Source organism: Alternaria ventricosa (genome assembly GCF_023758065.1).
Source record: "Alternaria ventricosa strain BMP 2768 chromosome Unknown scaffold_2, whole genome shotgun sequence".
Taxonomy (NCBI): domain Eukaryota; kingdom Fungi; phylum Ascomycota; class Dothideomycetes; order Pleosporales; family Pleosporaceae; genus Alternaria; species Alternaria ventricosa.
The window spans coordinates 857554-882242 of record NW_026055682.1 but is presented as its reverse complement, the minus strand read 5'-3'; the positions used below and the strand labels follow the sequence as shown (position 1 = coordinate 882242).

Sequence of the window (24689 nt, the reverse complement as noted above, 5' to 3'; positions counted from 1 at the left end):
GACGTAGCAAGAGAACTGGTGGATACGTACAGCTCGGATGTAGCCCGAGACGTTACGTGCGGAGTGCTTTCAGGCCCACTGGCAATGACGCCTTCGACGACAGTAGACATGTCATCTCGGCTGCGGTATGCCCCTGGTGAATATGACTCCAACGAACATGCTAGCCGCTTTGTGCTACACATGACGGAATGCGATTGGAGTACTTGAAGCACAGCTCCACATGTGTATTGACTGATGATTCCCAAGAAGCCGGTCGTTCCTGACAAATAAGTAAGCTTGCAAGGTCAAGATATCGTGCATCGTGCATCGTGCATCTGGCAAAATGGTCGCGGCGTTCGATTCCTGTACGTCGTTCGTGAGCAACATGCCAAACCCGTGTCTTCCGTTCAGTTGCACAAAAAGGTCATATGTAAAGCTCTTCTCAGTATGAGGACTTGGTCGGCACTGTAATCAGCAGACCCGGCCACATAGGGATGTTGGGAGGCTGTTGCTATGTCGCAAGCCACACGTTGATCATTATCCGACCAGGTCGTTGGTATGTAGAAAGATCTCAACAGGATCATGATATATTTTCATAACGGCTCCGAAGAACTAGTTTTGCTGAGTCGACATGCTTTAGCCTTCCAAGGATCTCGTGGCTTCCAGGGCTTGCACCACTGCAGACAGTACGCGACTTCAGAATCGTCAAGAACGTCCGCCTGTTTAATAGTACCAAAGAAGAAGGGTATGATTGCGAGTGATTTGGTGAGTTAATTCGGTCTCTCCAAGGGTGGTCGGCGTTGCACTTGCGGGGAGCGGGCTGTGAGTCCGGATGGAATCAGGGGATGAAGGTGGATGGTTCACGGGTCGGGCACGGAAATAACAATTAGCGCGGCGCTAGTACGGAAGTACAGCAAACCAACCGTGCCTGCCCAGGTGCCGACATCACTATCGCATCTCACGAAAGCCGGTACGGTACATATCACGATGACCGACATCAAAGATCCCGAGAAAGCGATGCCTGCTTGGTTCGAACAAAACCCTTCAAACGACAATATCCCTCCCGAGACCCAGCGGCTTCTCGAATCGTGGAGTGGAATCCCATCAGATGACGTATTTGATCATGTTGTCCGACTTCGTGAGAAAGCCTGGAAGGTGCATCCATATCCTTGCATCGGGCAGTTTCGGTTTCTCGACCCCAGTTTCTCCGAGCTCCCAGACGAGCGCAAAGAGATTGTTGAACGCCTACACAAAGGTCAAAAGCTGCTAGACATGGCTTGCTGCGTTGGCCAGACTATTCGTACGCTTGCGAACGATGGAGCACCGACTGAGAACCTATACGGTTGCGATCTACAGCCAGACTTCATCGACCTGGGTTACGAGTTGTTTCGCGATCGAGAGAAGCTCAAGACGAGGTTCTTGATAGCAGATATTTTCGACCCTCAATCAGCGCTCACGAATCTCCAAGGCCAGATGGACATGGTTTATGCCGGATCTTTCTTCCATCTGTGGGGATATGAGAAACAACTCGAAGTCTCCAAAGCCGTTGTCGCGTTGCTACGCCCTCAACCAGGCTCTATGATACTCGGTCGACAGGTCGGAGCCACCGAGCCCCTCGAGAAGGACGGTCCTACAGGCACAATGTATCGACACAACGTTGAAAGCTTTCAGAAGATGTGGGAAGAGATAGGCAAGGATCTCGGCATCAAGTTCACCGTGGATGCCAAGCTCAAGCCGCTGGGTAAAGACCACCTCAAATTCCATCTGGACGACACTACAAGGCGGCTGTGGTTTGTCGTACGCCGTGGATAGCGCGCTTCATCTCTACACACCGTTCAAGGAAAGCATTAGACGCCGATTATCAATACATGACCTAAAAGTCTACATTGTCTTGGGGTTTCAGCAGCTTTCGTCGTTGCACTAATGTAGACTACAGACTACAGCGCACCTGTTCACTCTCTTCCTCGCATAATTTGGTTGCTTCCTGGACCGTTCATGAGAACACTCAAACCGAACTTTCCTAAACCTTCCTATGCACCGCTGTCGGTGCGTCCGCCTCGGTCCGTACCTGATCAGGCATAAACTTTAGGTTATTCGAAGTGTCTGGCCCGCATCTTCTAGTACAAAGCCGTACAAATGGCGTGGATTCAGGAAGTCAGATCAGATCTATATGCATCTTAGCGAAGAGGTCTAATGCAACATTCCGCACCAAGTGGACACTGTCACTATTTTTGCGCTGCAGCACTCACATATTCGCTCAACGCAGTCCGATTTTGCCGGGCTGCGTAGGGATAAAGGGTCCAACTACGGCAGCCCTGTCCGCACTTTTACTTTAAGCCTAATTCCCCATACTTTTCGATATTTCGCCCTCAATTTCGAGCAGGTTGCTGATTGGTCAATTCACTCTCGGACCGTAACATCGGGAAAGCCACCTGCCTGGCTGCAGGAAGAAGTGCAAACTTCTGCTCGGTAAACATCAGTCGATCAACATCTGCCGGCGGGAGACGGTCACGTTCTCGTGTTCATTTATGGCGGTAGCAGGAATGTACGCGTTCTAGCCCATCTTGTCTGAGCCAGAACACCGAGGCAGGCAAGGGGTCTGTGGTTCATCTATCCAAATGAAATGCGAGATGCAATACTCAGCTCAGCCGCTTCGTTAGTGGGAAATTGTTGCAGTCGTAGGTATAGATATTGTCTATAAGACATGGACGTCCAGCATCAATCCCGGTACCAGCTCATCCCTCCGAAGTCGACTTTTAGCCAAGGCCAGAAACGACATTATGAAGTTTTCCATAGGTTTGGCGGTAGCGCTCACTGCGAGTGTAGGAGCGTCTAGTCGCATAAAGAGGCAGTTCGGATATCCTGATGGTATGAACTCGTTTCGCACAATGACAAAGCAGTCTAACACCATCATTAGTGGAAGACTGCGGATTGGACGCGTTTGATGGGCATACGTCTGAAGCGGCACTCTTCTGTAGCAACATCCTTCGTTCGGGGACGGCAACTTCTACCATAACCAGTGGCGTCACATCCACGACTACTACCACTCGGAAGACCACAGTAACTGTGCGCCCGACGCCTACTTCTACTCCGACGCCAAGTGCTACCCCTAAGCCAACGCCATCGTCTACGCCGAGGCCTACATCGTCGTCGACTCCAACACCGTCTTCGTCTTCGACGCCCAAGCCGTCTTCCTCTTCAACACCCAAGCCATCCTCTTCGCCCACTCCTATACAGCCTTCCTCCACGATCGTATCCTCAACTCTCGTCTCGAGCCCATCTCCGTACGTCCATATAGCACAAAATTCCACACACTACATAGAGCTGACATCTCCACAGCACGCCCACAGGCACACCCAGCTGCGGCATCGTCGCATACGTCAAGACCACGCCAGCCTACTACTTCGAGTCCAGCGGTACAAAGAACACGTTCCAAGCTTGCAGCGCGCTCTGCAAGGCCGATAGCAAGTGCCTGAGCTTCGGTTATGGAGAAGCGAACTGCATGCTTTTCGATGTAACCGCGTAAGCCCACTCCTTTCACTTATCCCAATCTCTTGCTGACTGTATCCCTAGTATCGACAACACCAACTACAATCCCATGAGCCCGTACACATTCTACGACGCCGCATGCCCCGCAGAGCTACCCGTACGTAAGCGCCAACTGGATATCTCGCTTGGTGGGCCAGGTGGCATTCACATCTCGCTTGGTCTCGGTAGTGGCGAGATCTCTTCTGCTTGCTCGTGCTTCATTACGAGGGGCCCTGCTAGTACGACAGTTACAAGGACAGTTTCCAGCGCGGTTGTTAGGACGAGTACTGTGATCAGCACTGTCACTAGAACGAGGGCAGCTGGTGCTGAGTAAACTAGACCATGAGGAGGGAGGGAAAGCTGTTGACGAAAAGACTGAGATAGTGTTGCATATTTACTTCATTGTTCATTGCGTGTCCCCTCCCTGTGCGTCTTTACACAAGCTGCTTTGATAAACGGATTGGACATCGTATAGCCCAGCACGTCGCGCTCTGCATACTAAGACTTTCATTACAATCATGTTGTGTTTCCCCCGTCGTCCCAACGATAGCCCTTTGTATGCTAGCCAAAAGCAACTAATTTCGTATGTTCGCAGAACGGCGGTCTCAGGATTGTGGAGGACGACGCACTCGACGTGGTAATTGGCCGCTATGGGATACGGCTGGGATTTTCCTGGAATAGCCGGTCTAATTGAGACTATCGCGCGCGCGATATGTTCGCTATTGGAGGGTTGGCGATCGAGGAAGGCTTCGGTGAAAGCGATAGACTACGTTCTTAGCTGTAGCTTGTCAGCGACTGTACATGTAGACGCGGTGTTCTATATGACATACCCTGTGTATGTTATTAGTATCGCAGCTGATACTCAGCGAGGACATGCCTCTGGCGATGTCTCTTCTCATTGTCCAACGCGCTCTGTAGAGAAGTCGCGCTTCGTCGCGAAAGGGGACGCGTCAAATGGCTTCACGTATCGCGATCGCAGCCTACCTGCAGCAATGTCAATTCAATAAAGGATCCATTGGTCCCCCAGTTTCGGTTTGGGGTCTGTCGCGCCAGAGATCGGCCAAACGATCATCGCATGGTGTAGACTTGGTAGAGGCGTGGATCCCCGCGTGGATGAGGGGCGACGAACACGAACAAAAGCTTAGCTCAGCTCCAGATCTACAGTACATACAACCTTCACACAACCAACCCACCACAAACCCAACAAACCCCCACAATGGCGCATTTCTCCCAAATCACAAACCTAGCCGAATACGCCGCCTGCATCAAAGCCACAGCCGGCAAAACCGTCCTCCTAGCCTACTGGCCCGAAGACGAAACCACTAACGAGGTAGCCACGGCCCTGCAAAAGCTGCTCCCATCAACATCCTACGAACAGTACGATGTAGTCGACATATACTGCTTCGACATGTACTCACTGCCTGATCTGGGCAATATGCTAGATGTGAGCTTTGTGCCGACGCTGATGTGGTTCATGGATGGGGTTATGGATGCGATTGTTTGGCATGAGGGGTGTGCGATTGAGGGGGAGAGTGTGGAGAGGGGGGTTAAGAGGGTGGTGGATAGAATTAAGGGTGGGGATATTGCGGGGGAGGATAGTGATGATGATTGGTAGATTGGTGGGGGGTGGAAGAGGAGGATGATGACTTCATCATGTTGAAACCTGTGGCTTGGAGAAGCATGGAGAGGTCTGCGGAAGGAGGTTGTGAGTACTGAGCACCGGCTTGAGAGTAACCTCTCTCGACTCCGTTCCTATTTCTGGGAGCGGGATGGCTCGACATGGGGAGTCGGCCAGTGCGGCTGCCTTCGGACTTATGCTATGGAGTTCTAGAAAATGGCCTCTGTTCGATTGACGTCTGTCGACTGATATTCATCACTGGAAAACAACACATGTTAGTACGTCCTCATTCCAGCCAGCTCTTTCTATCAGCTTTCTTACAGACTCCAAGCCAGTCGAGCCTAGCTTGCTCCTCTCTACAGTATCAATACTAGCAAAAGCCGCAGCTACCATTCTACTGTTGAACCAATCTACGACAGGAAAGAAAATAGCGTCAATTTCGCGCTCTCTAACCTTTTGGTAACTCCACCTTTTTGACTCACGCTAGCCTTCGCAAAACTTTAGAAAGTACTACTCTCTGCTCCAGCTCCGCGATAAACTGTCCCATCAAGCGGTTTGCTTTACAAAGTTCTAGAAATATGCGATCTGGACCCATTTGAAACCATACAAATACCAGCCCCCCTGCTCTACTTCTACTTAAATATCGATCCTTTGCTTAGTATTACCCCGATATTCGCCTTTCCTACACCAGGTACCCAAACGACAATGGCGGGAGTCAACAGGGAACAAGTACTGATCGATGCTTTGATCCAGGAGATACGGCAGAAAGATGAAGAGATTGAGGCCATGCGAAAGCAGAAGCGCGACGACGACTTAGCCCTCCATATCGCCCGAGGGAGGATTGCTCAGCTTGAGAGGCAGATAAACTTGAGACCACAGCCCTGGGCAAGTGCGTCTGAGACTGGTCGAGGAGAGCACAACAACGATGAGTCTAGCCGTCCTTTCGCTGGTAAGGTAAAGTCTACTGCTGCCGCTGCCACTGGTAAGGCGCTCAAGGGCAAACAGCCAGTCATGCCGACTACAAAAGCATCGCTTTCGTCCGAGAAGTTTCAAATCCCCGGAAAGAAAAGGAAAAAACACTGGTACAATTCCTGGCTGAAGACCAACATGAAGATAGACTACAGCAACGACAGGGTTTACGAGATGAAGCTCCCGTGTTTCGACCCCGATTTCGCCCATGTAGGCATTGCACGTCCAGTAGAGAACCCTGAAGATCGGCACAAAGAGTGCTACCATTGCCTTCAATCGTATGAACTCAAGGATTTGTGGGATCACTTGGATGTCTGCTGGGCTTTCTGGAAACTTGCCGTGCGCTGTGGGCATTGTGACAAGATCTTCAAACTCAACGATGCGTTCTTCCTTCAGCACGAGCGTGAGTGCCTGTCGCATTTGGATCCTACTGAGATGTGTAAGGGCCATTTCACGCTGGCGGCGGATGCTAGGGTATGACGCGGAAATCAGGAATTGCGGGCTTAGACCTCGTAGTGTCGATGTTTGAGGACCTTACCAGGATAGGAGGGATTGCGAAGTCAGTAGAATGAAACAAACACACGGTTCTCTCAATATTGACATGTGGTTGCTATGTGATATTGTGATTTGGAATGAACAACGCCACATGGCGCAGGTGTGCAGATACCTGGAATGCTCACCCACACGTTGAACAAAAGAAAAAACATAAGTAGTTCTCTGACGCGTTCCCACATAGAGTATCCACAGCATGGCAAGCGACGCGATGTCAACCTAGAGAATCATGCAGGTTCGGGTTGTATGATGCGTCATCGGACTAGGCACGCTCCGATGCCTACACCCGTGCTTTGATGGCGTCGTAGAGTATCTAGACGCGGTGAAGCTCTAGACTACTACCATCTAAACTCTGATACTTCCCGCCATGCCTACGCGCCTCTAGCACGTCTTCGGCATCCGTCAGTCTCGCCATGAAGTGTTGATGATCGCGTCTAGGGCTCTCGCCAAGACTTGCACGGTACCGGGAGACGGCTATCTCAAAAGCTCCTTATTCACTACCCCGGGTGGCTCCACTCATGGCCGCCGTCCATGCTCAACCCACGAGTGCACACGATGCCAACGACCAGGCTCTATGGCCTCAAGCCCCCGTGCAGCTCCAAAGAGGGCGGCAGCCAAAGGACTCGCAGGCCAAGATCGTGGCATTTGGGCCAGTCCGCTCTCTCGACCAATTCGAGACGTCATTGCGCGAATACCTGAGGAGTCCCCCCAAGGAGCCTGAGCACACCGAGGCCCAATTCGCCTTCGATATCGACACGTCCTTCGTAGTCCCGTCGGCGACTAAGCAGACGCCGTCCCAGCAGCCTCAGCAGGCAACTCAGCCGCCGCCGCAACAACAACACCAACTACCCCACCTCGCACATCAATACAACCATGCACCACCTGGCTACCAGTCTGCGCACTTCCCCGCGCAGTACCACTCCCTCTCGGACCCAACTGTCGCGCTGGGGCACAGCTATGCCGAGTCTATTGAACCCAACAATGGCGCGTCCAAGACGGCGGAGCAGAAAGTCGCATTGAGCGTCAGAGAGGCGTTGCAGCCGACGCCGGACGCCAAGGAGAAGATGCGCAAGCAGAGGGCTGTAGCCAAGTGCTGCGTGGACAGAATACAGAGGATCGACGGATACCGCTACAGCTTCCACAACTGCTGGAACAGCAGGGAGGACGACAGCTACCGCTTCTCCTACTACTGCAACGACTCGCTGCTCAACAAGGACCGCGCTGCGAATGGCAAGGGCGCGAAGCAGGGAAAGCGCGCCACGAAGCCTGTCTACGACTGCAAAGGCGTCTTGTCCATCAAGTTCTCGGCCACCAAACAGACGCTCGACGTCTTCTACAAGCATGTGCCTATACACAAGACATACGAAGAGCGCGCCCCACCGCCACGAAAGGACTCGAAGCGCCGCAAGTATCTTGAGGAGAACGACCCAGAAGCGCTTGCCAGGCTCGCAAGCCGCTCGAGGCAGCTGAGCAGCGAAGACCCCGACACGCCCAGGGTGTTGAAGAAGAAGCGATCCGACCCTCCACCAGAGCCCCCGAGGCCGTTCAACACAATCGAGAGCGATTTGAGGCAACAGAGTCTGCGTTCGTTGTTGGAGCTGATCCAGCCACCTGCAGAGTCACATCATACGATTATCGAAACTCCTCCACCTCCTCCACCTCTTCCGCCGCCGCCCCAGCGTCCCCCTCCGCAAAGACCTCACCCAGGACCACGCCCCACACTACACGTCGAAACGCAAGCCATAGCAGCAACACAACGGAAGCGTCCAAGGAACAGTTGCGACGTCTGCAAGACAAAAAAGACCAAGGTAGGACATCGCCCATGGCATGTTCAAGTAACAGAAGCTGACATACACAGTGCGATGGCATAAGACCTTCCTGTTCGACCTGTAACGACAAGAAACGAGTGTGCTTCTACTCTGAGCCAGCCAACGGCGAGGATCAGCGCCCACCCATCAATACCCCCGAACCCGCACGTCAATCTACGAACAATGGCATGTCCGAGCTCGAGATGCTGAAGAAACAGCTTGAGGAAGCAAAGGCCAAGATACGAGAGTTTGAAGAGGAGAAGCGGGCTTCGACTACTCCTGTTCAGACGCCGCAGATGGGACCGCGGCCTCGATCGCAGCAAGCCAAAGCCCACCAGCCGCCACCGCAACCCACACCACAACCACAACAAGTACATATGCAGCAGCAGCAGCCACAGCAGATGCAGGTCCCACCACAGCCTCGCCATCGGCCACATGTCGCTCAAGCACAGGCCATGCCTCATGCTTCCCAGCAGCTCCAGCGTCAACAGTCGATTCCGAACCACCGCCAACAACTGCAGCAACTCAACCAGGGCCTACCGCACGGCATAAGAAGCCCACAGCAGCAACTGGCCTACAAGATAGGTAGTCAATCACCTCAACAACGCCTACCGAACGCACCGCAACAACCCCAGCAGACGCAGCCACAACAGCTCGGGGCTCAGCAACAACCTCTAACACCCCAACAACAGTTCCAAGCAGCAGCAGCACAGCAGATGCAAACCACGCAGCTCCAAACACACCCAAACTACTTCACCGCCAACCACTCCACCCACTCTCCGTACGGCACCCTCCACCGAACCATGCCGCAAAACGCACTGCCGGTCAACACCATGGCTACTCAGCCCATGGTGGCCCAGAACAGCATTTCGGCACAGACGAACGCACACCTCCCGCAGACGCAACCGCAACAGCCACCCGCACCTACCATCGATACGAACAATGCGTTTGGCCGCGGTGACTTTGCATGGGCGCCGAATGGATACTATGGGTACCAGAATGCTGGACCGCAGCAGCAGCAGCAACATAATCAACAGAATCAACAACAACAACAGCAGCAACAGGATCAGTGGGCTGCGGCAAGAGGGCCAGCGGTGTTCAGATGAGCACCGCGTAGCCCGATTCCTTTCAGAGAAGCGGCTGAATACTATTTTACGACAAATATTGCAGTTACCTTAGCGAGTTATCATGATCTAGCAAGTTTGGCGTTGAGCAAGGATATATACATACAGATACCAGATACCCAGGATATACGAATATGAATGAAGGAATGATCACGCACTGCATACCACACATACAGAAGAAGTAGAACGGTGAACATGTGTCTTGATAAACGTGTTGATTCGTCCGTCAAACTGCGTCATGTATTGATTCCAACGCCAGAATGCCGCTTAATGGCCTTTCTCCCAGAGCCTGTATATGTACGCCATGCCGCTCCCAAAACGCCTTGCAAATGCTAGCCGCCGCGCCGTCTTCCTTCAGTAGCATGGGCCGGAGTGGTCTTGTCATGAATGGTCTACTAGAACCCAATCTTTTGACCTATACCGCGGAACGTGTCGCTGATGCCACCGCCCATGCCAGACGACTTATCGTTCATCTTCTGAGACGAGATTTCCATGCCCGCTGCCTGCATGTTGAGACGCGTCAATCGGAGACGCAGGGTGTGGTCGTATGCTTCAGCCATTTTGAGCGCGTCGGCGTGTACGTCGTGGCGGGGATCGGTGGGTGGGCAGATGAGCAGGCGGTCGACGAGGTCTATCCGCGCATTGAGAAGGCGTTGGTTGATCATTTCCTCCAAGTCCTCGTCGATGGTCCGGCCCTGTGCTGGCGGGAACTTGGAGGCCATCTCATCGAGCGTGACGCAGCTGAAGGGTATGAAGTACTGGACAATGCTCTTCCTCCGAATTCTGCTGTAGATTGTGTTGAGCATCTTGGAAAGGTAAAGGTCGAGGAGGTAGTCGTTGCGGTAGCCTTCGAGCACTTCGAGACAGGCGCTGTACTTGGAGTTGCAGAAGAGGTTGATGGCGCGGCGGATGTGTGGTTCCAGCTCGAGGAAGTTGCGGAACTCGCTGTTTGCTAGCACCTTGTTTTGTAAGTCGGTACGGTCCATGTAGGCAAGCGCGCAGAGACCGCCATACACGGCGATGTCGTTGCCTGAGATGACCTCCTTCTGCCATGTGATGTTTGCTGCTGGTTCTGCAGTCAAGTATGCCGCTGAGGTGCCGAGGAAAGCTGTCGCAGCTTCGCGGTAGTTGCCAGTAGCCATGTGACATAGACCGCTGCAAGCAGAGATGATGGGCTCCAGCTTGGCCTTCTCGTCGCCCTTGAGCTGTGTGGCCTCGGACTTAGCGAGGTTGGCTAGTACAGTCGTCCATGACTTCTGTGCGATACTAACGTATACGAGGCGGAGGGTCATATCGGCAAGGTGCTTGGGCGAGGTGCAGTGTTCGCGCATCTTCATGTAGGCCTTGTGTGCGCTACTGAAGTCGCCGGTGTCGTAGTAGAAGTGACCGAGGTCTTCATTGCCCATCTGCAGAGTGTGAGTATATCGACACCTGTTTCCCCCCTGTCTCCACTTACTCGTATGCTCTCCTTGATCAGGTTGTTCTTGTATGACTTCAACTCGTGCTCTAGCCGGTCGTGCTCCTCGCGCACCATCCTCGTTTGCCTCTCAACCCATGTCGTGTCGACCACGGAAGCAGGATCTTGTGGTGCTATGCGACTGTATTCTTCTACCAAGCCTTTGTATAGATCAACATTCTTGCCCTTCTTTGCCTCAGCGATGGCAAGGTGGTATGCGTCGGCGGCGAGGTATGGCGAGTGCGCGCCGATGTGGTGGAGGCGGTCGATTCGTGTGTACCCTACAAGAGGAATTAGTATACAGATAGCTAGAGAGGCATTGTGAGAGACGTACCGCTGTAGTTGGCAATGTATGATTCCAGGTCAAACTTGGGAGGGTCTATCGGAGTTAGCGAACATGCGCCATTGTTGTATTGATTATGTCATACCCTTGACCACGATTTCGCCCTTTGACCTCTGGTCCTGGAAGAAAGGCGATTGCTCGATATTCGAAGCCATGGTGGCAGTGTTGTGAGAGGGAGAGAAGGCGTGGTTGCGGCGTACTGCTGGGAGTTGATGGAGCTACAAGCTGTCTAGGTCGCTGCTGCCTTCCCACCGCGGGGAACTGAGCACGGACCTTCACTCGCCGCTCTGCCCACTTTCATCACGACGCGCAGTCACGGGGGCGCTTGTGGCCTTTCCCTTCTCCCACCTGCAAAATGGAATGAGCAGACCAAGCAGGGCGCGACATTATGGCCGCGGAGTTGTCCAGACATCTTAAGCGTTGTTTCTGAAGACGACACCGCATATGCATCTAGACTCGACAATAGCCAGGACGAGGCCGCGAGAATACATATCGTTGAAACACGGCCATGCAGGCACTCGATGCTTGCTTATGGCTCCAATGCCTAGGTCTGCAAGCCTCTAGACTCACCCTCTCGCAGAACCTCTCTAGCTACGAAAACAAATCCAGTTCAATGCCCTCCCTACGCGCTGGCACCGCTTCCCCCACGAGCACAAACCCGCAGACCCTCCACGCCACCGCAATAACCAAACATACCCCCATCAAAAACAACCCTTCGTTCAATGCATCCTCCACGCTTGAACGGACCCGATATTCCGGTATCGAAAAATGACCAGCCGTCCGTCCCATACTTTATCCACACACAAGGTCAGCTGTGGCTGAGGCTGAATCCAGGCCAACGCAACGGGTAACGCCCTGCTGCTTGCCCTGGATAAACCGGTCATCGGAAAGTTGTGGCAGCTTACATTTGAGTAACGGGAACGAGAGCCGAAATTCCCAGAGACCGTACTCTGGGGATGATCTACGACGCAGGTCCGGGGCGTGGTTGATGTCAGCTCCTTCTGCGCCCTGGGGTAGTTGCACCTCCTCAGAGCTTGGGTTGTGTGGGTAGTCGGTTTTGAGGTGGTGAGGATGTAGAAGTTACGTGTAGTCAAGCAATGAAGTGTTTGACGCAGTCACAGATCATGTGTGTGTGCAAATATAATGATGATAATAGTCAATAGATTCAGATACTATGTCTTCGCGTCCAGCACGTCCATTACATCTCGCTCGCAAGCGCAAACTCCAAAAGCCCGAAAGCAAAGCTCCAGTGGTATCGATCAAGAAAAGTACAAGAATACAAAAGCTACAAGCTTGGTATTACAGCAAAGAAGTTCGTTGGGGGTGTTCGTTCATCCATCATGCCGTGTCTGTGTACGGGCTGTCTTGCAACCTTTTGTAGATCCCATCCGTATCGCTCAAAACGCTCGCAGCAAAAGCAAATGTCGTATCGCTATTCGTACTCAGAGAGCCCACTCTAGTGGTGCTGTCTCCATGCTCACACCGTTGAGGCCGCCGACGATATTGTCGGGCACCCAAGGTCCTCTCTCCTCCCTCGTCGCGGAATGCAGGGCATCTGCGCGGTTGAAGGTCTGCACGTCCAGATCTGTGACGTAAGACTTGCCGTCAGGCAGCTTCATGCGCACTTCAAACTCTTGGTCGAGCATCATGTCGTCTTTCCATAGCCTTCTCTGGCCGTCGTATACGCACAAGACGCGCTTCTTCATCTTCATCTTGTCGGTTGCGCAGCCCCAGGACACGGGGTAGTTCTTGCGCTTCTTGCGTCCAGAGCCGGTGATGGCTACGCCACCTTTGGAGAAGGTAAGGCCGGCGCGAGGACCCGACTTCTGGACGCGAGAGGAGGATTGGTGGTTTGGTAGGTGGTTGCCACCCCCGACGTGCTGCGTTGCGCCGACACCTCGGGGATGTGTTAATTGTCAATGTTGTTTGGAGGACTTGATTGCGCCTTTGCCGGAGCGGGCGCGACGAGAGCCGTAAGTGGCATCTTCGTGGTCGTCATTGTCGACCTCGTCTTCTTCGAAGTCATCCTCTTCGTCTTCGTCGTAGTTGGGGACAGTGTACTCAATGCTCTTGGACAGACCATTGCGATCAAGCGTCTCGGTGACATCTGGGTCCTCTGCAACCGATGTGAGCAGGCGTTGGTTGATAGCCTCGCTGGGGTCGGTTTGCTGAACAACGCGGAGCACACAGTCGTCCAAGTGCTCGTAGAACTCTTGCGCGTTGGCAAAGGTGACCGAGCAAGTGGAACAAGTACCAGCAACACTGGGCTGCGAACCACCGAAAGCCTTGCGGCCAGATGGGCTCTTCTTGCGGCTGTTGGGAGGGTTCTGCTCGACACCGTGAACAGATGTAAGATGCCTCTTGAAGACATCAGCGCGGTTGAACGACTTCTCAGCCGCTGAACCGCTACCTGGACAGAAGCCGCAGACCATTGTACCCTTGTAGTGTGTGAGTGTGTGGCGGTTCTTGTCATACTTCCTTGCGAAACCTTTCGAGTAGTATTCGCAGGTCGCGATAGGGCATTTCTCTGGTCGTTCAGCACGATGTGTGAGCATGTGCGCCTTCAAGTCTTTGAAGACGCGTCCACACTCGGGCAGTGGGCACATGCCCTTTTCGCGGGTCTCATCTTTGTCGTAGCTACTTGTGCTCTTGCGGCTGGTGCCTGAGTTTTGTGATTGGACAGAGACGACGGAGCCTCGCCGTTGTCCGCCAGGTTGAGGGTAAGGCTGATATCGTTGAGTGTGTAGGTATGGGCTGGCGCTACTCCTCCCGATGGTTGCCGAACTGGGACGCTGGCTCTGCGATGAGGGCTGAGAGAGAGCTGGCGAAGGCGGCTGCTCAATAATGGGGAAGTAAGGAGATGGAGTAGTCCTGATCTCAGGGTATGGGCTCTGAGGTGCGAATGGGAAGGGCTGAATGAGATTAGGATCTGCTTGAGTTGCGTTAGTTGTTGTTGCATGCAGCACTGGAAGGCAACCAACAAGACTGAAAAGGATGAAAAGAATGCGGAACTGAAGTGACTGAAGGAGAATTGACTGATGGAATACTGGGTGTTGTGACCCTGTCCGGTAGAAGAGAGTTCCTCCGCCCATTTGATCTGGACGACCATTTGGCTGAAGCTGGAGTCATAGGCGTCTTGAATACATGTCGCGTAATGATTGGCGATGAAGGAAATGTAATGAAAGAAGCAGGTGAGGTTTTCGGTAGAGGAACAGTTGACTTACCCACATACGACTTATCAGTCGCTACCATCCCCGAATAATCATAGCCAGAAGAGGCTCCGAGTCCCATGTTGGACCAGGAATCATTGTACCGCGGAACAAGCGATGGGGAGCCCATCGCAGAAGACGACACTGAAGCGCCAGATTCGGAAGACGCCGAAAGCACAGGGGGGATTTCGTGGAATGAATGTGAAGTGGAATGTGGAGAGCCTGCTGGGGTTTGGTACTGATATGGCCTGACACCTTGTGCGATGGCATCGTAATGGTATTGTAGATCTTGTGGCCGTTGGAGGTCTGCAAGAGGAGCCATTGGGTCAAAGGGGGCACTGAAGGCGTGCTCCATGGCATATGTTGAGGCAGGCACATAGGGTTGGTTGTGGTGAAACTCTAGATGCTGATCTTGAGGGTTGGAGTAGAGCTCGAAGTCGTGAGACATGTTCGGTGTATATTGGGCGTAGTCAACCATGATGAAGAATGTGGTAGGTGGAGCAATGCAGGTTGCAGCAGATAGGAATTGAACTGCAGCCGATGCCTATATCCGTAAACGGAGTCAGCATAAGCACTGAGTAGGTGCGATCGGATCGATGGTGTTTGGTTGGTAGGGCTAGCGCAAATTATAAGTGACCGACAGGGGAAAGCTTACCTTCCCGGAGGAAGTGCCGATCAAATCCTAAGGTTGTCGTATGAGTCGGCGAATAGTCAAAGGGCGTCGAAACTCTGCTGATCTTTTACTGCATGTGGGTACGGGAGTGACAGCGCGTAGTCCCTCTCCGTTGAGTAGTCCTGGAGGCGGCTGGCTGAAGCGAAGGACAAGTCAGAAGCCGGAAGGACTATGATCCTGAAGGGTAATCCACAGCGTCGGATAGGGTCTGGATGAAGCAGTGTTTGCGTTGATCATAGGCCTGGATGGAGGACGATGCCTTGGGGGGCGAAGTTGGTTTATACATAAGGCCCAAGACAAGACCGCAATGGCCCCCAGCGGGAAACAGTGCACGAAGCTATACGACGGCAGGCCAGGCCCCTGTCCTGGAGGCTTTACTGCCCTATGCGCTTGGGCCTCTGGCATGATGTGGTAGATTAGGAAACGGTCAGGCCACGCTAGGAAAAATAAAAAGAAGGCAGAAGTTACCGGCCGCCGTCAATTCACGTCCCCGCCTCGATCGCGCGCTCCGGCCTCCCAGTGGTAGCACTAACCCCTTGGGAGTCGCGGTGTGCCCGACCCCTGTCCACGCAAGTCGACGCACCAACAGAGCAAGCCATGCCGAAAGTGACGAGGGGTAGATGGACGTCAGCGAGTAGGCGAGCAGCGCGTGGGAGCCTTCATGCTGCATCTGGGAAAGACAAGCGCAATAGGGATAGACCCTGCTGGAAACGCACGCTTGATCACCGCTTCGGTCGGGGAGCCATGGGGGGACTGGGAAGCTGTCCTGCCATTCCGCACGCCTGGTGGCCCTTAGCGCATCTGATACGCGATCCTCTCGCTTTGCCCGGACCGCTGTGGCTGGTGACGCTAGCATGCGGCTGTGCAGATGGTATGACGTCTCATTGGACGTGGGGCGCTGCTAATCTTAGACCATTGCCCTTAATCGGGTCCTTAAGCGAATCCTCGTGGGGCTCGTCGCTGCACTGCCTCTTCAACAGGCCCTGTATCGCGCTGACCTCACCGAGTTTCTCATCGTCACATCGTCACTGCGGGACTGACTCCAGCATGCCCACTCTTCATGACTAACCAGCCTTTGATGTCGCGGTGCGTCATGGCACAGTGTGACCGCCTACATCGCAAGGCTACTGTGGCATGGCGTGACATGGTCGTCTGAATAATCTTGGTTGCGATTCGAAGTATGGGCGCGGTGGACAGCTATCGCATGTGACTGCGCTTGCGCTGGGCGTTGTCTGGTCGCGAGCAAACACGCTTGCCCTACAACCGTAACCGTTTCGTAGCCTTGGACCGGGTGTGGGGAGCCAAGTCAGAGCAATCTCGCTCTGGGACCTTGCGCTGCCACGGCACGCCATGTGCACACGCCCTGTGTCTTTGACCAAAGGCTCCCGAGGACTAGCTGTCATACACGGACCTCATGTTCCGTACCATACTAACGCGGCATCTGGTAGTCAGCGTGACATCTTGTTCCGCGTGGCCCCTGGACCCTCCTGGCCCGACGAAATGGATAAGGTTGTGGAAGGCGTCAACCGCACCCTCGCTGGTACGAGCCCTCCTATCAGCAACGCCGCCTGGTTTTTGCCAAGTATACCGGCCGCAGTGCAACTGGCACCTGTTCATTGACTGCGTTGCAACACCTTGACCATGGAATGTAACAGCGCTGTTCAACATCGGCTTCGTACCCGTCTGACGCCATCAGCAATATTCCATGCGTCAGTATATCATGTCGCCATGGGCGCAACACTAATCATTCCACCTGGTGTATAACAGAGAGGCCGCTCATGGTGGCTTTGAAAAGCTAGTGATGGCATATGCGGGGTGAACAGCCTTGGAATCCGTGCCACTTGGTCAGTTGAGACTACTTTAGTCGCAGATGCTACTCTTGTCAAGCAGTCCTCGACCCACGCCCTCAACGCGGTAGTGGAGCCGTGTATTTTGACAGGGCATGAATCCCCAAAGTAGTATGTGGCTGACGCACGTCAGTACAGCGAGCGATCGTGGTTGCAAGATGCAAGGCCAGAACCTATTTGGGTTTTGCCGCAGGATTATGATCCGAGCCTCGCGGGATGTTCGAATTCAGAGTACGCAATCGATTTAGCTATGCGCCCGCTCCAGAACCACAGTTGAGCCATGCATGAGCCAGCCAGACAGCATGTTTCGGGGTTGTGATAGCGCACTGCCGCAGATCAGTACTCGGGCAGGCAAACGACATCGTCCACGCCGACTGTTGAGATTCCGTGGTCTCGAGTCGACAAGAACGCATACTGCAGTATCCAAAGAGCTTGTTAAAAATGCAAAAAGTATGGGAAGTCGCACCGCCACAAATTGTTGCAATGGCCAGAACGTCCAGCGCACGGCATTGACCCTGCTTGTCTTGCGTGCTTGGGTATGGGCATGCGGAACACAGCGATGAGAAGGGCCGACACAAGACAAGCTATAGCGTAAAGGGCCTGTTTCGCGAAGATCCTGGTCGACCTCTTGTTGTGTGTTGCACATTCAACTCCGAACAATTATTGACCAGGTCGTGATTGTACCCGCCTGTATGCAAGACGTGTTTCATTTTCTGTTAATGGTGTTCGAAGGCATATGTCCTATTGGTGTGCTGGCAGGTCTGCAGAGGCTTTGGCGACCTCCGGAATATTGACAAGCGATTCCTGTCGAAGGATAAGCGTGGAGAGGCTTTCCATCGCTACCACCAGCTCCTAAACATACGATCACCCCCAAATGACACGGCGGGTTGAAGTGGGCTTGGAATAGTCAACACACCGTTTAGACCTGGGGCCGGGACGGCGATGGCGCGACGTTCTCTTGCGTCGTTGACTAGCCACGCGATGTAGACTCGGGCGTTTCTTCAGTAGTCTTACTTTCTTCGCTTGTATCAACACCTGATTCGACCAAGGTTGAATCGAGCCTTCGTCTGTAATGGGGTACGGTGCTAGATTCACTAAGCGGTATACCCGCTTCTGGAAGGCCACACAAACATGCAACAGCAACAGCCCATGGACAGACACTTGGAACGCCCAAAGCCACTGCGACGGGTGATCAGCACAGGATTACTTGCTACTGAGTACCAATAGTTCGGAACCCTAGTTAAGATATCACGATCTTAGGGTTCCATGCCATGCGAACGATGCTAGAACGAATGGCAAGCCTGTATCCTCGGCGGGCTGTAATCATGCTTGACTGATAGCGCTGTGCGCCATCGTACACCAAGTCGTGCGAGCTCGGGAGCCAAATTTGGGCTCGTTACGATCGTACACCTCGCATTGCGAATGCACAGTTCCGAGGAGAAAACTGCGAGTGTGGGCGGCATGGCCCGTTACAGGGCCTAAAGCGCCATATTGATTATGGACTGCCGCCGGCCGGGCTCACCGTGAGGGAGTAGCGAGGCGTGAGAGGTAATTCGTTGGCGTCGGTCTCGCCTATGCACGCGCAACCCCGCAAGCAAGCCACAAACCCAATTAGGAGGGTGAAAACACCGGCCAGATGGTTGATCATCCTTCCCGCGCACCGTGAGCCGTGCCATGCTGTGTTGGGACGCGACACACATGACGGCCCGAAAGCGAACAAGGATGCGGAGTAAACGTACGAGGAGTTCTGCTGTCGCTGCCCGCGCATGCTTTTCTCGTCACCCATGCGTGTGTCCAGACCGTGGCTTCGGCTGATAGATTACCTTCCATGAGCAGAGCCTCATGATCATCGCAACCCTGCTGCAGCATGCGTATGGCTGGATCCTCTCTCAGGCCTCTGAGTGTCGGGGCAGACACTGGAGATGTCCACACAGTGCTGAGAAGTGGTAACTGCCGGATTTCTCAAGGTAGTCGAGAGCGGAACAGAGCTGACCGCGTATCTTCATTCTTCAATGGAAGCGCCCATAATACAGTTTGTTGTTCTTGAGTGCGCCTTATTGTTGACTTGCGCAATGGAGCCCGCTAAACGTGTCGCTGGGCTTGACTGTGACTGCTATCCAGCAAGCACGGTTACGGTACCAGAAGGTTTTGCTTGCCTGGCGCCGCCCCGTATCTGCAGGCTGGAGCGACTGCCTCACGGTGCACATGGGCGCCCTGGGCTGGCGAATTTCCGCCGTCGCAGTGGGGTTGAAGGGGTTGAGAGGGCTAAGGCCGAGCAGACCCTGACCAAATGTAATCAGACCACCTGGCATCTGAGCAAAAGCAATTCTGCGCTGGGAGGGGGACTTGTGGGACCATGAGATAGCAGAGCTAATCTACCCTTCTTCAGCACGGTACGTTGCTGGAGGACGCGAGAGCGAAGGACTTGATTGGCGCCAACCTTGGAGTCCTCCTTTAGCACGCTGACACGTTCTGGCCCCCATTCTTCGCCAACCCCAGTCCTGCAGGAGAGTATCAAACCAAGCGATACACTCCCCCATGCGCGCGCGATTCCATAAGCTGGTGAAGAATCTTGGCTGTGAGGGTCCAGGGTGTCTGCACATGGACCGAATTGTCCTCCTTGGTGATCCGGCATACGATATCACAGTGCCTGCTCGCCGACCATTCTATAGACCCTCGCTCACAAGGGTACTATTTCGAGAGCGGTAGTCCTCTGAGCGTGGCTTTGGATCGGCAGGATCAGCGGGATCGAAGGATGCGCTGCGCGTGTTGCAGCCCTCTCAGGGCCCAAGGTACCGACCAGTGTGCCATCGTTCCATGCGGAGGACGTGAAGATTTATGTAATGTAGAAGAACCAGAGAAGAGATGTAGTTGAAGTAGAGTTGATGTGGAGCGAAGGGTCCCAACACGTCGGGTCTCCTTCAGCTCTGGTGGAGGAAGGTACGAATGAGGCAATTGCGCCTAGTGCTCGAACGCCATTCCCATCGAGGCTACGGAGACTACTCTGCCGATATTGCGCGTACCATATCGTAGTTGAGGCATGTTATGCGCACTGTTTTGCTGTGGAAAATGAGGTACCTGCTGACCTCAAAATGGGCATGACGTATTCGATGGGCCCACATAAAATCTTCACTTCCGGATATCATTGGCAGCGACGGAGTGTCAGCAACACGTCGCAACAAGAAGTCGCATAATACATTCAGCGCCGATCTTTCGTTCCAATACTTATAAAGTTTTGTTGCATTGCGACAATGATTGCGTCGCATTTGGGCTACCAGGCCCTAGCGGGGAGCTGTAATCTTCCCTAGCAATTACTTACCAGCGCGGCACGAGAATGATCATCCGCCAGACTGCGACATCATCTAAGTGGAGCATGTTGGTTCGCAGCACGAAGTCAAGATATGAGCGTCTTCTTAATGAAAACAAGTTGCAAATTTCTATCCTGGTAATGCATACACATTCCAATCATGAATATCAACGCTGAGCTACTTCGAATCAAAGCCGGGGTATCGAAAACAACAAACGCCCATTGGAAACGAAAGAGATATTGTCTGACTCGACTATTTCATCGCACCGACCTCCGTACTGGCGTTGATTGACGAATAACGAGGCGCAAAGGTTGGCTTGCACCGGTAGCCGTCAATGTGGCGAAATGGTTTATGTTGTCCAGTGTTTTGGAGAACGTCAGCTAGCCCTATTAGCCTATCCCTTCGCTCGGCTTATGATGATATCTTTATTTTGCTCGCGTAGGATGGCGCCTGCATCTTTTTCTGCCTTCTTCACGTCCCTCCCAGACCAATCATTCTTCCAGCAGCTAATCGCTGTGTACAGCTTGAGCCAGGAATGGTAGTAACCGAACAAAGGGTAAGCCGGAATGACAAAGAACAGAAGGAAGTCAAGAGGATGCTCTCGAAACCATCGCCAAGTCTTGACGAGCTTAGTCGCCCATATAGCCAGGATCAGGCAGACAAGTCGTGCGTTGCCATTCGAGGAGTTCTGATACAGTCCGGATCGCCAAAAGTTGAAGATGGCCAGACCATCCCAGACAACCGCGAAGTTGTACATCCACGGGAAGTACACTGTCCACACTCCGATGGGCCATTTCCACCAGATGGTCCGATCTGAAAAGAGCGCGATGGGATTTTGTCGGAAGGTCGTACGGCTCCAGCGTTCACATTGATCCACGTACTTGAAGATCTCCACGCTTCCCAATCTCGTCATCACAGTGGCCTCTGGCGAAGATTGGACCTTGATGTTCCATCCACGGTTGATGACCCACCGAGTAATGAAGTTGTCATCGTCCGCAAGGAGGGGCCCGATACCCTTGTTGGTTAGACCTTTTCCTTCGAAAAATTTGAGGAGGTAGCCAGCGGGTGCTATGTGCCAGCTTTTGAGGTAGCTCAACCACTCGGAGACCCACGTAAGGACGTATTCCTCCACAAACTCTGCCCTAAATTTTGGATCCTTCGTTATAGCGGTCAAGATGGCGAGCGTACGACCGGAAATGGCAAACACGGCGCCATCACCAGCATTTGATGCCCTGATCTCATAGCTATGGCGATCAAGATACTGCGCACCAACGGTGTTCCAAAAGCCAGAGCGATACCAGCTTAACCAAAACCGCATGCGACTTCTTCCCTTGTGTGCGTCTTCAGTGTGAGAAGGGCGTATGTATTGCACCCGCTTGCGTGTTCCAACGAGACCAACTTTTGGATCGTTAAAAGCTGGTAGAGTCGCTTCCAGGAATTTCGGATGCCATACAGCAGTGTCATCGACCATGATAGTGATATCTGTATCTACCATCCCGATAGCTGTATCAGTCTGCTTGCGCTTGTTGGATTGAACGATGTTTTCGTACTCGATCTTTGTTTTACCTTTCCAATTGAATATTGGCACTACGGCATCCCATATCTTTTCGTAGCCGCTGTCTCCTTTTGTGAAGGCTTCTGTTACTGCTTCAACCTTTCCTTTGATAAGATCTCTCGCTTCTTTATTATTTGCAACAAAAATAAGTCGCCCAGGCTTGTTCCGAAGTATGCCTTCAACCATCAATGCGAACACCGGATTGTTCGCTGGGCCGACTGTGGGTACAATCACTGTACAATGTTTTGGCTTGTACTTCAATTTATCGTATGGCACGTCGGCTGCCTTGTATTGAGTATAGAAGAACCGGGTAACGATAGCGCGCCAGTATCGAAAGACTACCAAGGCTGAGAACCAGAGGAGACCCTTGTCCTTAACCGACATGCTCTTGTTGATCGTAACGTGGAGGAGTAACATCGGTACGATATGGAGGAGGTTCCATAACACATTGGGCTTTTCTCCAGGCGTGTTCTTTCGATTCGACTCTTCGTCTCTCATTGTGTAGTAAACTATCCAAAAGGACCAAGCTCCTAGTATGAGGAGGTTGAATAAGCTGTAGGGACGCCACCACGATGCGTTTGACCCAACACTAGGGTTGTCTTCTAGCATCCACAGCCATGAGGCCCAACCGAAGGATATGGCACCGAAGATACAGGCAAGTTTATGCATGTTCTCCGTAAGACTCGGATCGGGAGATGTGGGTGGGCCAGATGAAGGCGTTTTGCTCGTAGTAGCCGTATCCGTGGACGTGGGTGGGCCAGGAGAAGCCATTTCGCTCGTAGGATTCGCACCCGAAGCGGTGGGCGGGCTGGATGAAGCCATATTGCTTGTATTATGGATGTAATTCTGGTTGCAGTTTTTCTCTTGTTGCGTTCTGCTGCTGTGTGAGAAGTAAACACCTGCAGGACTTTGTTCATATAGTTCAACAGAGTCATTGTACCACCAGGAGTAATGAGTGAAAGTCGTGGGCCATGGTGGTTGATGAGTCCTTCACAGCGCCCTCAATGACTGTCATGATAAACCCTCTCCGCAAGTGTAAGAGGGTGAACTGCCACCACGCTGATCACAGTGTGACTGGTATGGGTAAACACCTATGCGAGTGTACACTGCACAAGTATTTGGCAGTGAAACAGTCAGAACTTTGAGTAAAATCGAATTTATCGCAATCTTGACTGATCTATTGTGTAGATATGTTCATTTTGGTATATTGTTGTCGATGGCTGTCTCTCGTTTAGATAACAGTGAGTACCCTGAGCGGCTGAGCCGCAGTGAGGTTGGCTCGATAACTCCATCAGATATTTGATCCAGTGTGTATCTCAGCGAAATTGTTCATCAATTTACATTTTTGCTATACACCACGCGAATATTACGTGGACAAGATACCTAAACGAAGGTTTGAGCCGCTGGAAGTGGACGCTGATGAATTATTCATAGAAGATGCGGCTGTCATGTTCCCCGCAGGACTTTCTAGGCATACATAGATCGGAACATCCTCACGAGTCATCCAACACCTGGGCATCGAGCGCTCAAACTACTACATCAGCACGTTCCTCAAGTGTGAGCAAGAACACCATAGCATATATGTAACGAATACAGTCAAAACCTAGCGCATCTTTGAGAATGTATTCACAGCGCATGGCTGCTATAGTATACTAATACAAACATTAAACCATCTAGATTCCAATGACAATTCCTGGTAAGCTTTTTGACGTGTATATGCTTCACCACGGTTCACTCATTTTCTTGGCCTTCCATGCCTCGTGCGCACAATGTCATGTATATATTGATAGAACCCATGCACCATATAGCCCTCGCCATACTCGGCAATCATGACTCGGAACTCACTACTTACATCCTTCATACACATAGCGCAGTAATTATGGTGACTGGTTATTTGCACATGGACAGACGGATACTTATCTCAGCCATCAGTGACACCAACTGCTAGCTACTTCAATACATATGACTGGAGTCCATGCCTTCATCGGTAGACACCCTATTGGATGCAACAGAAAGCACGGATATGTGTCTAACAGCGGGAGGGTTATATCATTTCTTTGTTCCCTCAAGCCGTGCGTGAAGACATGCCGTGTCCCAACACAGTGCCGTGTAAACGCGCCAATAGCAGTGAGCTCAGTACACCTGGCGAATGAATGATAATAGTAGCGTTCAGATAGCAAAATGGCTCCAGCTGTGACGATGACATGTATTCTCCGTGCAGATCTTGACGATAGCATCTATGCTTACGGGAAAGCCGCTCCCGCACTCGCGGCTGCAACCGACCTCGGGACTCAGCAGCTTCTCCTACTCACAGAGCGCACCTATCTTTCCTTTCCCAACGATTTGATCGTTATTGACTCACGAGCAGGTAGTCAACAAGTCCGTTGAGCGGTGAAGGACTGTCGCAGGAGACCAAAGGACCAGGCGCTTCGCACTTCTAGTCGACCCAAGCAGTGCTACCTCGAACCACGCGAGCTCCCCGCATGGGATGAGAATCCGGGGTCGAGACTCAGACACCGATGAACCTGCCGTAGAGAGCGCTTGTGTGGCGTGGGAACAAGCCAGTGTGACCTCCAACATCAGATGCCTCGTCCATGGGGATAAACCTTGCGGGGTCTGTACTACGACACACCAAAAACTCATCTAAATCTCGTCCTTACCGTTCACAAGTCGACTATTTCTTGTCCCGAGACTCTCTGGAATGTTTCTAGTTCTGGAAT

At 52.7% G+C, this 24689-nt stretch overlaps 7 protein-coding genes across 7 annotated transcripts; 4 read left to right on the top strand and 3 right to left on the bottom strand.

The window, feature by feature from the left end:
• Nucleotides 1-966: 966 nt before the first annotated feature.
• Nucleotides 967-1791, top strand: J4E93_001295 (uncharacterized protein; the record flags this gene model as incomplete). The annotated part of the gene is made up of 1 exon (XM_049339247.1): nt 967-1791. The coding sequence occupies one exon, from the start codon at nt 967-969 to the stop codon at nt 1789-1791; it is 825 nt and encodes a 274-aa protein (XP_049203204.1).
• A 968-nt stretch (nt 1792-2759) lies between these two features.
• Nucleotides 2760-3841, top strand: J4E93_001294 (uncharacterized protein; the record flags this gene model as incomplete). The annotated part of the gene is made up of 4 exons (XM_049339246.1): nt 2760-2847; nt 2897-2933; nt 3319-3501; nt 3553-3841. The coding sequence occupies 4 exons, from the start codon at nt 2760-2762 to the stop codon at nt 3839-3841; spliced, it is 597 nt and encodes a 198-aa protein (XP_049203203.1).
• Nucleotides 3842-4723: 882 nt separating this feature from the next.
• J4E93_001293 (uncharacterized protein) lies at nt 4724-6574 on the top strand (the record flags this gene model as incomplete). Its single annotated transcript, XM_049339245.1, has 2 exons — nt 4724-5081; nt 5700-6574. 2 exons carry the CDS (start codon nt 4724-4726, stop codon nt 6572-6574), a joined length of 1233 nt encoding a protein of 410 aa, XP_049203202.1.
• Nucleotides 6575-7164: 590 nt separating this feature from the next.
• J4E93_001292 (uncharacterized protein) lies at nt 7165-9560 on the top strand (the record flags this gene model as incomplete). Its single annotated transcript, XM_049339244.1, has 3 exons — nt 7165-7173; nt 7216-8454; nt 8505-9560. 3 exons carry the CDS (start codon nt 7165-7167, stop codon nt 9558-9560), a joined length of 2304 nt encoding a protein of 767 aa, XP_049203201.1.
• A 413-nt stretch (nt 9561-9973) lies between these two features.
• On the bottom strand, nt 9974-11532 carry J4E93_001291 (uncharacterized protein; the record flags this gene model as incomplete). Its single annotated transcript, XM_049339243.1, has 4 exons — nt 9974-10984; nt 11035-11315; nt 11369-11413; nt 11463-11532. The coding sequence occupies 4 exons, from the start codon at nt 11530-11532 to the stop codon at nt 9974-9976; spliced, it is 1407 nt and encodes a 468-aa protein (XP_049203200.1).
• Nucleotides 11533-12819: 1287 nt separating this feature from the next.
• J4E93_001290 (uncharacterized protein) lies at nt 12820-15064 on the bottom strand (the record flags this gene model as incomplete). Its single annotated transcript, XM_049339242.1, has 3 exons — nt 12820-13203; nt 13384-14306; nt 14602-15064. The coding sequence occupies 3 exons, from the start codon at nt 15062-15064 to the stop codon at nt 12820-12822; spliced, it is 1770 nt and encodes a 589-aa protein (XP_049203199.1).
• A 5744-nt stretch (nt 15065-20808) lies between these two features.
• Nucleotides 20809-22467, bottom strand: J4E93_001289 (uncharacterized protein; the record flags this gene model as incomplete). Its single annotated transcript, XM_049339241.1, has 1 exon — nt 20809-22467. One exon carries the CDS (start codon nt 22465-22467, stop codon nt 20809-20811), a length of 1659 nt encoding a protein of 552 aa, XP_049203198.1.
• Between the last annotated feature and the right edge of the window lie 2222 nt (nt 22468-24689).